This window comes from Ostrinia furnacalis, unplaced genomic scaffold, assembly GCF_004193835.3.
Source record: "Ostrinia furnacalis isolate ACB-3 unplaced genomic scaffold, ASM419383v2 OfSCF5689, whole genome shotgun sequence".
NCBI lineage: Eukaryota > Metazoa > Arthropoda > Insecta > Lepidoptera > Crambidae > Ostrinia > Ostrinia furnacalis.
The window spans coordinates 1-15,047 of record NW_021135928.1 but is presented as its reverse complement, the minus strand read 5'-3'; the positions used below and the strand labels follow the sequence as shown (position 1 = coordinate 15,047).

Sequence of the window (15,047 nt, the reverse complement as noted above, 5' to 3'; positions counted from 1 at the left end):
GGTGTTTGTCTCAACTTTCGTTGCGCGACCTATAATATGTTACCTTATTAAACAAGTATCAGTAAATATAAATTTCACCGTGACTTTTGTATTCGTAAGCTCTTTAAAGCTTTTTTTGAAACCATAAATTAATTAATTTATTGGCAATTCCAGCGGAACACAGACTGGGTCTCAGCGTCGAACTTACTGAAAGGAGTTTACGAAACTATGATACGATGTCCGTACATAATGCATTGGCAGCAAGTAAAGACACTCCTCAATACTATTCAGGTAAATTGACATACATACGAATTTAAACCTTACTCATATCCGTATTTGGACTAAATTAAATCGTTCTATTCCAGGCACTAATCGTATCAGATAGTAATAATACGGGGGAGAATTTGTCTTCAGCCTCAGCTGCGCTTATGTCTCAGCCACCACCGTCATACTTTTGTAGCACTGTCGTACGATTACTCGCTATACAAGTCGTTAACACTGGGGTATGTGATCCTATAGGTCGGATCGGCACGGGAGGGTGTTTTTGTAACGTCAGACGTCAGCAAGACTGCTAATCTCCTCAGATTTATATGCTCTATCACGTCGTAATACACTCAACATCAAATAAATCGCACCTTCCGCGAAGCGATCTTCAAAGATTTTCTTTTGACACAATTATGGTGTTATTTGAAAGCCCAATAAATAAACTTAAAGAAAAATACATTTAATTTTTTATAAACAACAGGTACCATAAATGTGACTTGAAAAAAGGCCTCACTTGGGGCTCACCGGGACTCTGGGACCAAGTAGACCAATTTTTGTGGTTTTAAAACCAAATAATGATCTCACGTGTCCTCTTTAACAGATGGATAGCGATTAATCCCAATTTAACAGTTTTATAGCCATAAAAGTTGGCTAAGTACCTGTTCTTCTTTTCGTGTCGACAACAAACCTACACAGTGTCAGCCCAAAACTCCGCCACAAGAGTGGCGTTGTCAGTAGCACTCATCAAATCCTCCTGAGTGACGTCTACCTGTTTCTTTAAGAATATTTGGGGTAAAAACCTTTCCATTAATGAAATGAAGTTTAGAACTAGGCTACCAAACCTAAATGATACCAATGTTGGTGGGAACTGGGGATGCATACGTTTGAAAAGTGCTTGTTGCGTGAGGTGCGATTTATTTGATGCCGAGTGTATGCTGTGTATGACACCCCTCCCTTGCCGATTCTATACCTCAGGGGCCGTTCAAGTATTACGTAAGCAAATTTCTTTCCATTTTTTTCCCCCCCCCCCCCCCGCCCCCCTTNTGTCATCAAAAGTAAGCAAAGTACTTACCCCCTCCCCCTATGCTTACGTAAACATTTTTAGTTATGCGGACTACGACTCTCAAATTTCAATGGGCAGTGTCGGCACGAGAGTTAATTATTAGACAAGTGAATAGAGTACGGTAATTTCCCTAATGTGCGGTAATTCCCCTAATCAGTTCTCAAAGCGAATGCCTACGCCTATGTATTATTTGCGGGAATCCCCGAAAAAACGTAAATTAGTAACGATGACGTAATCATCATCTAGACCCCCTACCCCCCATGTCATCCAAAATAAGCAAAACAGAGAAATTGGTGCTTACGTAATACTTGAACAGCCCCTCAGGCGCTGACTGAGTAAAGAACTAGACCTATAAATATCGTATATATGGTATTAGTATACATAAAAAAAATGGTTATAAACGTTGATCTGCCTTCTCAGGACAGTTACAGCATAGAACAAATGTGTGGCGGCACAGCAATATTCCCATCAGCAGAAAAAACTGAGAATATGTTGATGAACTTACTCATGCCCCTTTGCTTGCGAATTGGCAGCGGTAGAAAAGGTATGTATTTGGTAACCCATTTAGAAATAATACTACTATCGCAAAATTAATAGAGGCATGGATAAGAAGAGGTTATGCCTACTTAATCATTTCAGCTAATTGCAGTCCACTATAAAACTAATACCCATTTTCACCATCAATCACATTTTTTAAGTGACCCCTATGTTAACACATAACAGGAATTTTGTTTTCATAGGGGTCACTTAAAAATTTAAACATTCCCAAATGGCAAAATGTCGATATTCTGCATTTTTACACAGCCAATGACTGTGTCACCTTCTAGATGTTATCAGTTATCAATAACCATGCAATATCAACCTATGAAGTGGTCTTTTCTTTTTTGTTTTAATGGAAAGGTTGTTAATTTTCATTTTGTGCTTTCGATGGTAAGTTATATGTATATCATACTTTTTTTTATTTGAGCTCCAGACGATCCTTTCTGGTCTATGATAAAGACCTTTAAAACTGTGGATTTTTAATGAACATTCCTAAAGTAATGTGAATGTTTGTATAAAAAAATGCAATAGGCTAGATGACAAAATTTCAATTATTTGTCCGTCAGACAGATAATGGCGCGTTACGACACGCTTGAGTAGAATTGTTACTCAAAAGTGACGTCACGCGAGATTTCAATTCAATTAATACTGTAATTATTCGATTATGAAAAAAATATGTGTCTAAAATTTTTTTATTATCTGTCTGACGGACTAAATATAATTTCGATTTTATTACCCAGTCATCATCCCTATTATTCCTAATTTCAGACACGCCTCCCCTCCGTCAATCGGACGTCAACCACCTAATATCGGTGATCCTGAACGCGCTATGCCCGCCGGCGCCGCCCGGCCAGTTGGCGGCCGTCAATGCGAAACTGAACGCAGCCGATGCGAGGGCCAACTCGCTAACGTTCACTGGTAGTAGGGACACGAGGAATACTACTAGGCTGTCCAACCAGCTGTATAGGATCGCGTTTTTGTGTAAGTATTTTTATATATTTTTTTTTTGCATTTATGAAACAACCAACATTTCCAAGTCAAAATTCATGGACATGGACAAACTCAATGATCTCATTCCTTTGGGTTTCGCCAACCTTGCCGAATACAATCAGTATTTTAATGAATCCTATAAACGTTTGTAAGGTAGTTAAATTTTCAGACAAATATAAATCCGTTCCCAAATTCGTCGATTAATTGAAAAGATAGATCTTTTAACGACGCTGAAAGAGCTGCAGACTGTTTATAATATATAGTTTGTAATGATTTTATTCTAGTAAAAAATGGTTAGTCAATACCTGCGTGAGTTGACTATTTTCGCGGTGGTTATACAAATTGTAGCGTACCTTATTTAAACGCCACACCCTGTATATCTAGATTGTGTCAGTTCAATCTCCTTTGTTTCCCTTCTCGCTATTGTAAAATGACAATATCTCAAATCACTACACATTAAAGTCATGAAAACTAATAAACTCTTTATCCACAGCCCTCAAAGTAATGTGTTCATGCTTCACAAGCGAGTTATGTAGCGAGTGGGGCCGCATAGCGCGAGCGATGCGCGACTTAGGCCGGCGGAATGAGGCGGCACACCATCTGTGGGACTTTTTGGAACACGTCGTCACTTATAGGACCCCGCTGTACATTTTGCTGCAGCCTTTCATAGTACATAAGGTTGGTAATCAATCAATTATTTTATCCAGCATTTTATTTTAGCAGCTTTTGAAAAACATTACAAGAAGCATTGTTGCAAACGCCACACAGTGGCAAATGATATCAGAGTTGTATTGCTTTCCAGTCAAAACTACTTGCATTAGTCAGGCAGAGCTTCACAGTGTGTTATAGAGGTAGAGCTCTACAGTAGATTTAAAGTGTATAGAAAACATTGTCTTTGGCCAAATTCAAGTCTACAAGAAATTGCGGAAATCTTACGAGTTGCGCCGGACAATCTAGTTGTTCATAAAGTTAGTTAAAGTTCACAAATAACTCAACATCAAATAAATCGCACCTTCCGCGACGCGAACTATAAAGATTTTCTTCTGACACAATCATGGTGCCCCAACAATATTGGTGTTATTTGAAAGCCCAATAAATAAACTTAAAGAAAAACACATTTTTTTTATAAACTTTTAACAGGTACCATAAATGTGACTTGAAAAAAGGCCTCACTTTGGGCTCACCTCTGGGATCAATTAGACCAATTTTTGTGGTTATAGAACCAAATAATGATCTTACGTGTCCTTTTTAACAGATGGATAGCGATTAATCCCAATTTAACAGTTTTATAGCCATAAAAGTTGGCTGAAGCGTAACTACCTATTTTTTGAAGAAGTGACTCTGGATCTTTCTTAAAACTAAGCCGAATGTATAACACATAATTTTATCGAACAGCTATCTCAGCCGCCGATAGGCGACAACGAGCGCCACATGCAGTTCGTAGTTCGCGAGCGTGTTCGCGGCCTCAAGCTGCCGGCGGCGCGCGCTCGCGGCACGCTCTTGGCCGATCTAGCTCGCGAGCTAAAACTTATGCGGGAATCTTACGACCAGTTCAAGTACGGTATGTATTTTACTTTACTCGGGTTCGTTCGTTCGTTCGTTTCAGCCAAATGACGTCCACTGCTGGACAAAGGCCTCCTCCAAGGTTTTCCACAATGCACGGTCCTGCGCTGCCCGCATCCAGGCTCTTCCCGCGACCTTTACCAGATCGTCAGTCGGTCGGTTTACTCGGGTAATTTGCATCAATATTTTAAGTCAAGGCCCAGTATCACCATTTGCTTACCTAGAACTAGACTAATAAGATTTATATGTATGATAATGTATTTTGTACTATGTTGTTTATTTTATCTAGTCGTTGTAAGTATGTATTTTCTTTGCTTGACCTATGCTTATCTGATTGAGAATGCCACGCGGCAGTAAATCCGCCAATGTACAGTCACGGAATGAAAAGGTTCGTCAGTTTTCAAATTGATTCCTTCAACGAAATGCGGCACATATTACCTTTTGAAACTATGTTACAGAATAATCTCGAGTAAGAGAAAATAATCTTTAACATTTCTTCAGTAAAGTTCAAAATTATTCAGATCAAGGTTGTTTGACGATTTATCTTGTCAAGAAGATTATTATGATTGATAAACTAAAACCTTCTTGTTGGTTCAACCGGCCATTATTATTTCTATTAAATAAAAAAAACTATTGTCAATTGGTCAATGTCATCATTGCATTGCACTAATGGGATAGAAAAATAAACAATCAAAACCTTATTCGTTAGCAAACGTCATAATTATTTATTTAAATGTTAGCAGCACTGTTTCTTGCACTGTAATGTTGGCAGGTTTGACTCTTACAGTACCTAGTACAAGCGAAAACCGACACTAAGGTGACGAACCTTTTCATTCTCCGACTGTACATCACTTTTATGTGCAAAAGCTAAATTCTCTATGAATAAACTAGGGTAAACTGCCAGTGATAGGACACTTAAGGGAGTTATTAGACAGTTATTTATTGAATAAAAATAGCATTTCTATTCCAACAACTGAGAGGTTCCAACTGTTGGGGACAAAAGGGTGTTAAGTTGAAATTTGCATTTGATGGAATATTAATTTTAAGAAAATTCAAGGGGTGTTTTGTCCAATGACTGGCAGTGTCCAATGACTGTTGGTTTACCCTATACCTTAGTAACTTTATACAAATACCTAAATAGAATAGATTGAAAATTAGAAAGATTCTGTACAAAAAATATTTCATTAACATTCATGAAAGTTTGTGCCAAAAAGACCCACTGTAAAGTGAATAAAAAATTCAATCGGATTTTTCAGATCTATTTCCAGACCAAATAGCCGAAAACCTAGGTCAGGGTGCAGGGAAGAGGGCTTCAGAGGTGTTCCCTCGCACAAACGCACAAGAGAAGCATCAACAGCACCGGCCCTCGCTTATATCTATGCTGGTGGGCCGCGGCAGTGCTATGCCAAGGACGCCTGATCATCCTTCGGCGCCACTGTCTGCACAGAGAGGTAAGAATTCGAAAACTAATTATAGCTTCTCAAACTGTGCCTGGACCTTATAGCCGGCGCATACGTCGATGGTGTGTGAGACAATGAAATAAGTAGCACAACAGCACCGGCCCTCGCTTATATCTATGCTGGTGGGCCGCGGAAGTGCTATGCCAAGGACGCCTGATCATCTTTCAGCGCCACTGTCTGCACAGAGAGGTAAGAATTGGAAAACTTTTGATAGTTTCTCAGTGTCATAATTATCAGGTCATGTAGTCTCCACCATATGAGGACGACCCTCTAATTTACAAAAGGCAAAAAGGAGGATTTAGCCGCCTCACAACATCCGCGGGAAGAAAGGGCCTGATCCTATTTTACGCTGCAAGAACCACAGGGTTACTTAACTCTAGTCTCAAACTGTGCCCGTATCTAATAACTGGCGCACACGTCGATAATGTGCGACATGATAAAATAAGCGACGAAGAAGCAGATCCGTTCTGGTCTGGCAAGCAGTTCAACAGTTTACAGTTACTTAATAACCTTTTCTTCGGCTGGACAAGTGCCTAAATCATTGGGTCCTAAACTTGTTTGAGACACGCCTCCTTTCGACCATACAAAAATTCCGCGCCCCCCTCCTCCAGTCAAGATTATTTATTGGTTGTATCGAGCAGGCTGGAATGCATTCTCGCAGCGGTCGCAGGTTTTTTATACTTAAGTACACTGATGGCGGATGGATATAAAGGGGGGCGCGCCCCTTTAAAGGTCTTTGCGCCTCCCCTGGGGGTCCCCCACTTTGGGGTTCCCAAATGGCCTAAATCAATATCGACTTTCCTCAAACTATACCTAATTATCCCCCACTCTCATCCTCTTATACAACGCGATCAGTGACTCTATCCCCATAGCAATAAATCTCAAATTGCTCCAGAGTCCGTATCGAGCGGTTCCACAACCAGCCAGCACATGCAGCTGTTTGAAGCGATGACCAGCAGCGGCCGCGCTAGCGATATCAGCAATAACCACGGCAGCAGCAACAACTCGCATATGGGTGAGTGGATGGGAAAATAGCTCTTATTGATTGCATAATAGCTATGAATTTTCCGGTTTTTCTTATGCGTCGGGTGTAACATTATGTAACTTTTATTTATTTATTAGGGACATCAACAGCTTACAGATTTCAATGTAACATTAGACACTTAACACTATGGAAAGCCAATAACAGATATCCACGCAGTAACTTAGTTTAAATTTTGTTGTTGTAACCAAGTATAAGTCCTCTTTTACATCGCGAAATGCTTTGCGCATAACCACTGGCTGATGGGGATGACTAGTGGGTTATGTGGGACTTTACACGATAGAAAGGCAGGGCATATACCAACTAAAGCCCGACGGTGTCCACCAGAGCCCAATGAATCGGGGCCGCGAATCACAAAGTTTAGGTCCTAATTCTCAAACACTATAAGATTGTTATTGGTATTAAAGGTCCATTTGCCTTATTTAAAATTAAGTATCTATGGACGAAGACGTAAGAACCGATTGAATTCAGAATGTATGAAAGTGCATGTATACTTGCAGGTTCCACAGTCTTTGGAAGTGATACCAAACCTGCCGCTAGTACTCCGTCGTTTGGCAGCACGCAGACCAAACTGAGATTTGTACCTTCGGTAGAATTTAAACTTAATTCAGGTAAGTGCTAGTTAAGTTAGTTAGACGCAACTATCTAAGATTATAGCGCAATCTATATCAGATTTTTCTGAAAATCCTTCAGATATTTAATTGCCATAAACATAATTTGTTACGCTATTCCACATTTTAATCCTATTTCTTTGTCTTAATAAGGTCTGCTATTGCTATGTCTATTATAGTGCTAACGAAACAAAATGCGATCATTGTATAAACTCCACAGGCGAGAACTCAATGTCGCCGCTATCGCCTCTCTCACCGCGCGACCCACGAGAGAGCGAGAGCGACGCCGGCAACCTCGCCGTCCGAAGCGAACCCGACCACGACAGCGAGCCAGGAGACCGCCCGCGGTTACAACGCGCTCATGGGCCTTCGAAGAAGACCTTCAAGTTCAGACGCAGCCGGAACACTAAGCCCGACGTATGTATACCGACCACCACTAGTAACCACAGCAAGGTGGTCCGCAGTGAGACAGTGAGCCGGGAGACCGCCCGCGGTTACAACGCGCTCATGGTCCTTCGAAGAAGACCTTCAAGTTCAGACGCAGTCGGAACACTAAGCCCGACGTATGTATATCGACCACCACTCGTTACCACAGCGAGGTAGTCCGTAGCGAGACCACGAAAGCGAGCCTGGAGACCGCCCGCGGTTACAACGCGCTCATGGTCCTTCGAAGAAGACCTTCAAGTTTAGACGCAGCCGGAACACTAAGCCCGACGTATGTATATCGACCTCCACTCGTAACCACAGCGAGGTAGTCCTAGCGAGACCACGACAGCGAGCCGGAAGACCGCCCGCGGTTACAGCGCGCTCATGGCCCTTCGAAGAAGACCTTCAAGTTCAGGCGCAGCCGGAACACTAAACCAGACGTATGTATACCGACCACCACTCGTAACCACAGCGAAGTGGTCCGCAGCGAAACCACCTACCGCCCGTTACGAGAGCAAGGTGGTCCGTAGCGACTGTAGCGAGACCACGACAGCGAGCCGGGAGACCGCCCGCGGTTACAACGCGCTCATGGTCCTTCGAAGAAGACCTTCAAGTTTAGACGCAGCCGAAACACTAAGCCAGACGTATGTATACCGACCACCACTCGTAACCACAGCGAGGTGGTCCGTAGCGAGACCACCACCCGCCCGTTACGAGAGCAAGGTAGTCCGTAGCGAGAACACGATAGCGAGCCGGGAGACCGCCCGCGGTTACAACGCGCGCACGGCCCTTCGAAGAAGACCTTCAAGTTTAGACGCAGCCGGAACACTAAACCAGACGTATGTTTTATTTCCATCATCGTACAGTCTAGACTTCAGGACATCGCTTGCCTCTCTAACTGACGTAACTGACATTTTGCAAAATTTTCAGGCGATTAGACAGATCGATTTGTCTTGTAAAATTAATTAAGATGGTGTAGATAACTCAGTTTCGAAAAAAATGTCAGATACGTCAGTTAGAGAGGCAAGCAACGAGGAGCACGAGAGCCTCTAATTTACCAGAAACAAATGGAAGATTTGACCTACACTCGTCACGCTGGCCAGGTGAATTGCCTACCACCAAGCCCGACGTTTGTACTGTCAGCGACTATAGTTTGTGATGTCCAAAGTAGCCAAGTTCGCAACACGTCTTTGTTACAAAAATAAGGTTGTTATATCAACTGACCACCACCCGCTCGTCACGAGAACGAGGTGGCGAGACCACGAAAGCGGGCCAGGAGACTATCGTATTTGTGCTCACCAGTGGGCGCCACTGGCAAGTAAAATCATGACGTTCGCTAAAGCCCGATCTGTGAGCACGTAGAATTTTGTCCAATGACGCCAAGCTACCCATCCTTATCGCTCGCGCGTAATTATGTTGCTGTCGCGCTTGCACACTCACTGCGGGCGCCCGTCGCACAGTTGCGACAATATAATTACGCGCGAGCGATAAGGATGGGTAGCTTGGCGTCATTGGACAAAATTCTACGTGCTCACAGACCAGACTATAGTAACTAAGACCGTGGCGCCCAGATCCTGTCGTTCACTAGTGACTAAAACAGTAGCGCGAACTGTAGACGCTGAAGCGGTAGCAGGAGTCGGACTATGATGTTTGCACTCATCAAATTAAACTGTCAAGCAAGGTCCTGCACTAGGCAGTGGCGCCATCTAGTGAAAGCGAATTCGGGAATAAGCCTTTCCAACATGTAAAAAAATTGAACAGAGACAAAATAATGCCAGGTGCAACTTAATGTGTTTTTCAAAATCTCTCATCTTTTCTCCGTAACATTCTTAGCAATGAAACAGTGACGATATAAAACTAACACATTTCGACCGGCAGATGTCACACGCGCGAATGGAATCCGACGAGTGCTCATCGCCCGGTCCAGACACCACGCCGCTCCGCCGAGTATGGTCGCAGCCGCCTCTCCTCGCACCAGCCGCCGCCAACACCGACACCTCGTATGACAGCGAGATATCGCAGACCTCGTCGACTTCCGGATACAGGCTAGCTAACACCTATCAGTAATTAGGCATAATGAGATTATGTCGTGCACGCATGATCCGTTTGGTGTTCAACTGCTGAAGTGGTTGCGTTGTGTGTATTTGCAGAATGGAGTACAGTCAATATGGGTAATAGACTAAGAGCTGATGAACGCCAGACCTACGTCATTTTATAAAAGCTGAAAGTTTGTCAGCGTATGCTCCCAATATAGGATATAATGTTGGTGAATTATGAAGTTTTGGTCATCGTGGTTTTGGCAGCTACCCTGGGCAATAATTAGAAGTAGTTTCCCCAACAGCCAGTTTTGACAGTTCCAACTCCTTGCCAGATAGTTTTTTTAGGGTTGGTGCCAAAGCCACGATGACCCAAACTTCATAATTCACCAACATTATATCCTATATTGGGAGCATATTTTATGCTGACAAACTTTCAGTTTTTATTAAATGACGTAGATCTGGCGTTCACTAGCTCTTAGTCTGTAACTTTGGCCATCAGTATAACATTGGCTCTTGGCTGTAATTGCGAATTTAGTACTTTTTCGCTTTGATTTTTCATATTTCAAACAAACTTTGCGAACATCGAGTCAAAGATACAAAGCTTATTTGAAAGAAATAAAATCGAAGTAAAAAAAACCGAAATTCGCAATATTTTTTTTTAGAGAATGTTATATTTACTACAAGTTACCCAGATTGACTAGGACATTGCAGGCTTGAAACAAACTGTCATCCGATCCATCGAAAAATAAATATTGTGTGCTTCAGAATATAGACGCAATTTTTTGGATATTGCTAGGAAGTGACAACACCTGAACGACGAAAAAGTTAACTGGGTTAAAGCGGTGACATTCTGCAACTATGACGGCAGCTCTGCGCCGATAACATAAACTTGAATAAAACCAAATGTGTACAATTCAATGTAAAGGGACGCAAGGAAATCAACCTTAAGTTAAGACATCAAAATATTGATATTGAATCATCAAATGACATGCTATTTCTTGGTATAGTCTTAAACAAGAGCTTAAATTTCTCTAGCCATGTTCAAAGAGTCTGTAATAAGATAAACAGATTTGCTTACGTCCTTCGTCGTCTGACAGTAAAAACTTCTTTAAGTGTAACGCTATCTGCATATTACGGATATGTTGCCTCAAACATCAATTATGGACTTATAATTTGGGGGAACAGCACAGACATCCAAAGAGTATTTATTGCACAAAAAAAATGTATCCGAGCTATTTGTCGAAGTGGACCGATTGACTCTTGTAGGCCACTTTTTACCAAATTACGTATTCTTACTGTTCCTAGCATGTACATTCTCGAAATATTTAAATTTGTAAGTCAACACCCTCAAATATTTCAGAGGGCAAAGGATATATACCCAAGGAACCCAAGATTCCCTGATAGACTCGCAATAGATTTTTGTCCAAAAACTTCGTTATATAAAAAAAACTGTTACTATATGTGTATAAAAATCTATAACAAAATTCCAGATAGATTTAAGAAGGGGTCAACCACTGTCATGACACGGAACTTAAAAGACTGGCTTATAGACAATTGTATATATAGTGTAAAGGAATTCCTAGACACAAAATTTGCATGCTGATATTGTTAAGCAGAATAGTAGCACTCTACCTAAATGTAACACCTAAACCATTGTACCTATTCTTTGCAAATAAATACTTTGACTTTGACTTTGACTTGCATGTCTCTATCCCTATCACAACGTTTGCAATGATCGTTTGAACTAAGCCTCTCCGGGCGCGCCATTCAACGCTTCGTTAACAACAAAACTGAAAATGGCTCTAGATTTGTAATTTTGATAAAGACAAGTTAGATTTCAAATAAAAACAAAAGATTTCGAAGTAAAATAAACATTTTAGTTAAAATTAAAATTGTCTCTACCTGTAGCGGAGAATAATGTTGTGGCAGGCCTTTGTTCAAACGATCATAGCAAATGTTGTGATAGGAATAGAGACATGCGATTTTTGGTTTTACAAAGATAATACGATAGAAAATAATACAAAGTAATAAAAACCACCGGTTATAGGGGCATTTTTTGGAGAAATTTATAAAATAACCAAAAAAACACGAATTTTTAAGCAGATTTTTTTCAAAAAGTATCATTTTTTATTATTTGTTGGCATTTTTTGTGTATTTTATGTATTTTTTTAGTATCGCCGGTTATTTAGCATTATTACTGTTTTTATTTTATCAGGATATACCGCTTAGTTTAAAAGTTATTACGTTTTCTTAACAATAAGTAATTTGAAGAAAAAAAATTCTATAAAAAATTTAAAAAAAAATCTCAAAAATTTTTTGACCTCTTTTTTGTCGATAAAAATAAGTCTAGTTTCATCTGTTTTCATATGTACACTTTAACGTGACTCACACTGTATAAAAAAAACTGTTACTATATGTGTATAAAAATCTATAACAAAATTCCAGTTAGATTTAAGAAGGGGTCAACCACTGTCATGACACGGAACTTAAAAGACTGGCTTATAGACAATTGAGAATGTTACTAGGTATGCAAAATCACTTGAAACCTATGTTACAGTTAGGCTTTTACATTTACAAATACATTAGTTTTTATTTCATTCAAAAATACCCAGTAGTTATGATTTTATAGGCATTCAAAGTTCGCTTAAATATTGAGTCCCGCCGACGGTCACGTGACCCCGCGTGACGTACATTCACAGTGGCCGCTCACTAGAAAACGGATATAAACATACTTAAATACATTTTTTTTATAAATACAAACTTATTATACATATTAACACCCAGACCCATCACAGAAATTAAAATTGAACCAAACCCAAACTTGATGCGATTGTGTCGTTTTATTGCGAATTACCTTCCAGCTCCATCATTAGACCCTGATTACTATATAGAATTAATGTACTCATCGATACAAAACGAACGAACCCAAACTCGATGGATTTAAGTCGTTTTATTATAGAGTTCCTATGGCCACCTTCCAGCTCCATCATCAGATCAGCTCCATGTCATCATAATATTGCATNNNAAATTAAAATTGAACCAAACCCAAACTTGATGCGATTGTGTCGTTTTATTGCGAATTACCTTCCAGCTCCATCATTAGACCCTGATTACTATATAGAATTAAAGTACTCATCAATACAAAACGAACGAGCCCAAACTCGATGGATTTAAGTCGTTTTATTATAGAGTTCCTATGGCCACCTTCCAGCTCCATCATCAGATCAGCTCCATGTTATCATAATATTGCATGGTCATCCAAATTACATGTGTAAGCGAAATTTCAGCTTAATCGGTTGTCTGGAAGTGGGTCTTAATTCAGCTTGCAAGATTCCACCCATACAAATTTGAGCCAGCCGCTGTAATATGACGTCACGCGCATAAAATGGCGGGCCGGCCGCCGCCCGCACCTTTAAAATTCAATATCTTGGAAAGTAATTGACGTATCGAAATAATTCTTTCACGTGTATTTTTTATTTTTAACAGAGAATACAGAAAGCTAAAAAACAAAATTAGTGAACATTCTTCATTGTATATTATAGTGTAAAGGAATTCCTAGACACAAAATTTGCATGCTGATATTGTTAAGCAGAATAGTAGCACTCTACCTAAATGTAACACCTAAACCATTGTACCTATTCTTTGCAAATAAATACTTTGACTTTGACTTTGATAAAACGGTCTGGCCTGCTGGCTGCTATATCGTTATGTGTATGTTAAATTGTTTAGCTTTATGTTATCTATCAATATCTATCACTACTACTTACCACTATTTCGGCAGTTCATTTCATTTTAACTTTAACATCATACCTTCAAGCTAAAAAAAGGTCTATAAGCAGACAGTTAATTTGTACGCAACCCTAAAAATTACATTTCGACGATATCTCTCCCCATTTCAAAATGTATTCACGGATTTTTGCAGTAGTTGTTACAATGTCCAACAAATTTCCCCAGAGAGAGCTACAGCCTCCAAGCATCAATGACAGAGTCCCCAGGCGGGTCGTTGCGGGCCGCGCTCGCGTCCCCGGACGGGGTCCACAGCGCGACGCCCCGCGCAAGCCCCGACGGTAATCCCGCCTTCGTATGTACCGCACGCTTATACGCATGTATGCTCCGCTTGCGCTCTTACTATCGCGATGGGGGACAGTAAAAGTTTGGCAATTTTTGATTGTGTATTTTGGATAAGGAACAATCCCTGGTCGAAAATATATTTTTTTTAAAATAAAGTATAGTGGAGGGAAAATATTTTATCTTGGCGCCTAATATTTTTTGCAGCCCTACTGGGACTAAGTCAAGATGCACTAGACGCCAGGGTTGTCAGAAACCACACACAAAAAATACATTAGTCTATTCAGCTCAAGGTCTACTCCTTATCAGTTTCGTGAAACAAAAGTTTATTCATATGATTCACGTGGGTGAATCCACGATTTGTGTATCGTAAACCTACATAAAGTACATAAATTACAATGTTGCTTTTACTGTTGCCTGAAACCAAACCCTATGTAGAATAACAATAAGAGGTATCAAAACTTACATAATTTATTTACTACGAGCTAACTTATTGATATGATAAGTTTTTATAAATTAATTCTAAATAAAAACTACCTATCATAAATATATCTGATCTATTTCTCATTTTTCATTACAAATTACCACTTCATGAATACCTATTCATAAGTTAATATCATTTTTGTTTACAGCTTCTCTAAGTTACGAATCGGGAACCTCATCGGCCGAACGCACAGCGCTACTCGGCGCAGCCAGCCAAAGGTCTCTTCTGCTGAGCAGCGATCTACGCGACGAAGACACATTACTTTAAAATCTCACTTATATTGAGTCCTATTCCAACATCACTAGGGAGATCTCAGCTTGACTGAGACTAGCTATGTAATCTAGAAAAGTTTACTCATGATAATCTCTCGGAAAAGCGATCAAATAATCCATACGTAGATTATACCTACCTATGCAAAGATTACGCGCCAAGAGTTAAGTGCGCCGATACACCTACAGGAGTAAAAATGATAAATTTTGCATAGTTTATAATGAGAATCAGTACTGTTGTAGAAAATT

General features: G+C 40.3%; 1 protein-coding gene across 1 annotated transcript in view; it reads left to right on the top strand.

Annotated features, from left to right (window-relative positions):
• The window catches only part of unc80 (unc80, NALCN channel complex subunit), a 45,438-nt gene extending 30,473 nt beyond the window's left edge, over window positions 1-14,965 (top strand). The window contains exons 50-62 of the mRNA XM_028316405.1: window positions 154-270; window positions 345-482; window positions 1,727-1,850; window positions 2,615-2,827; window positions 3,330-3,514; window positions 4,232-4,397; window positions 5,656-5,850; window positions 6,755-6,874; window positions 7,402-7,512; window positions 7,733-7,929; window positions 9,817-9,983; window positions 13,932-14,044; window positions 14,678-14,965. Of these exons, the coding sequence (XP_028172206.1) occupies window positions 154-270; window positions 345-482; window positions 1,727-1,850; window positions 2,615-2,827; window positions 3,330-3,514; window positions 4,232-4,397; window positions 5,656-5,850; window positions 6,755-6,874; window positions 7,402-7,512; window positions 7,733-7,929; window positions 9,817-9,983; window positions 13,932-14,044; window positions 14,678-14,796 (1,965 nt within the window). The 3' untranslated portion in view covers window positions 14,797-14,965. The remainder of the gene's footprint in view (window positions 1-153; window positions 271-344; window positions 483-1,726; window positions 1,851-2,614; window positions 2,828-3,329; window positions 3,515-4,231; window positions 4,398-5,655; window positions 5,851-6,754; window positions 6,875-7,401; window positions 7,513-7,732; window positions 7,930-9,816; window positions 9,984-13,931; window positions 14,045-14,677) is intronic.
• The last annotated feature ends 82 nt before the right edge of the window (window positions 14,966-15,047 follow it).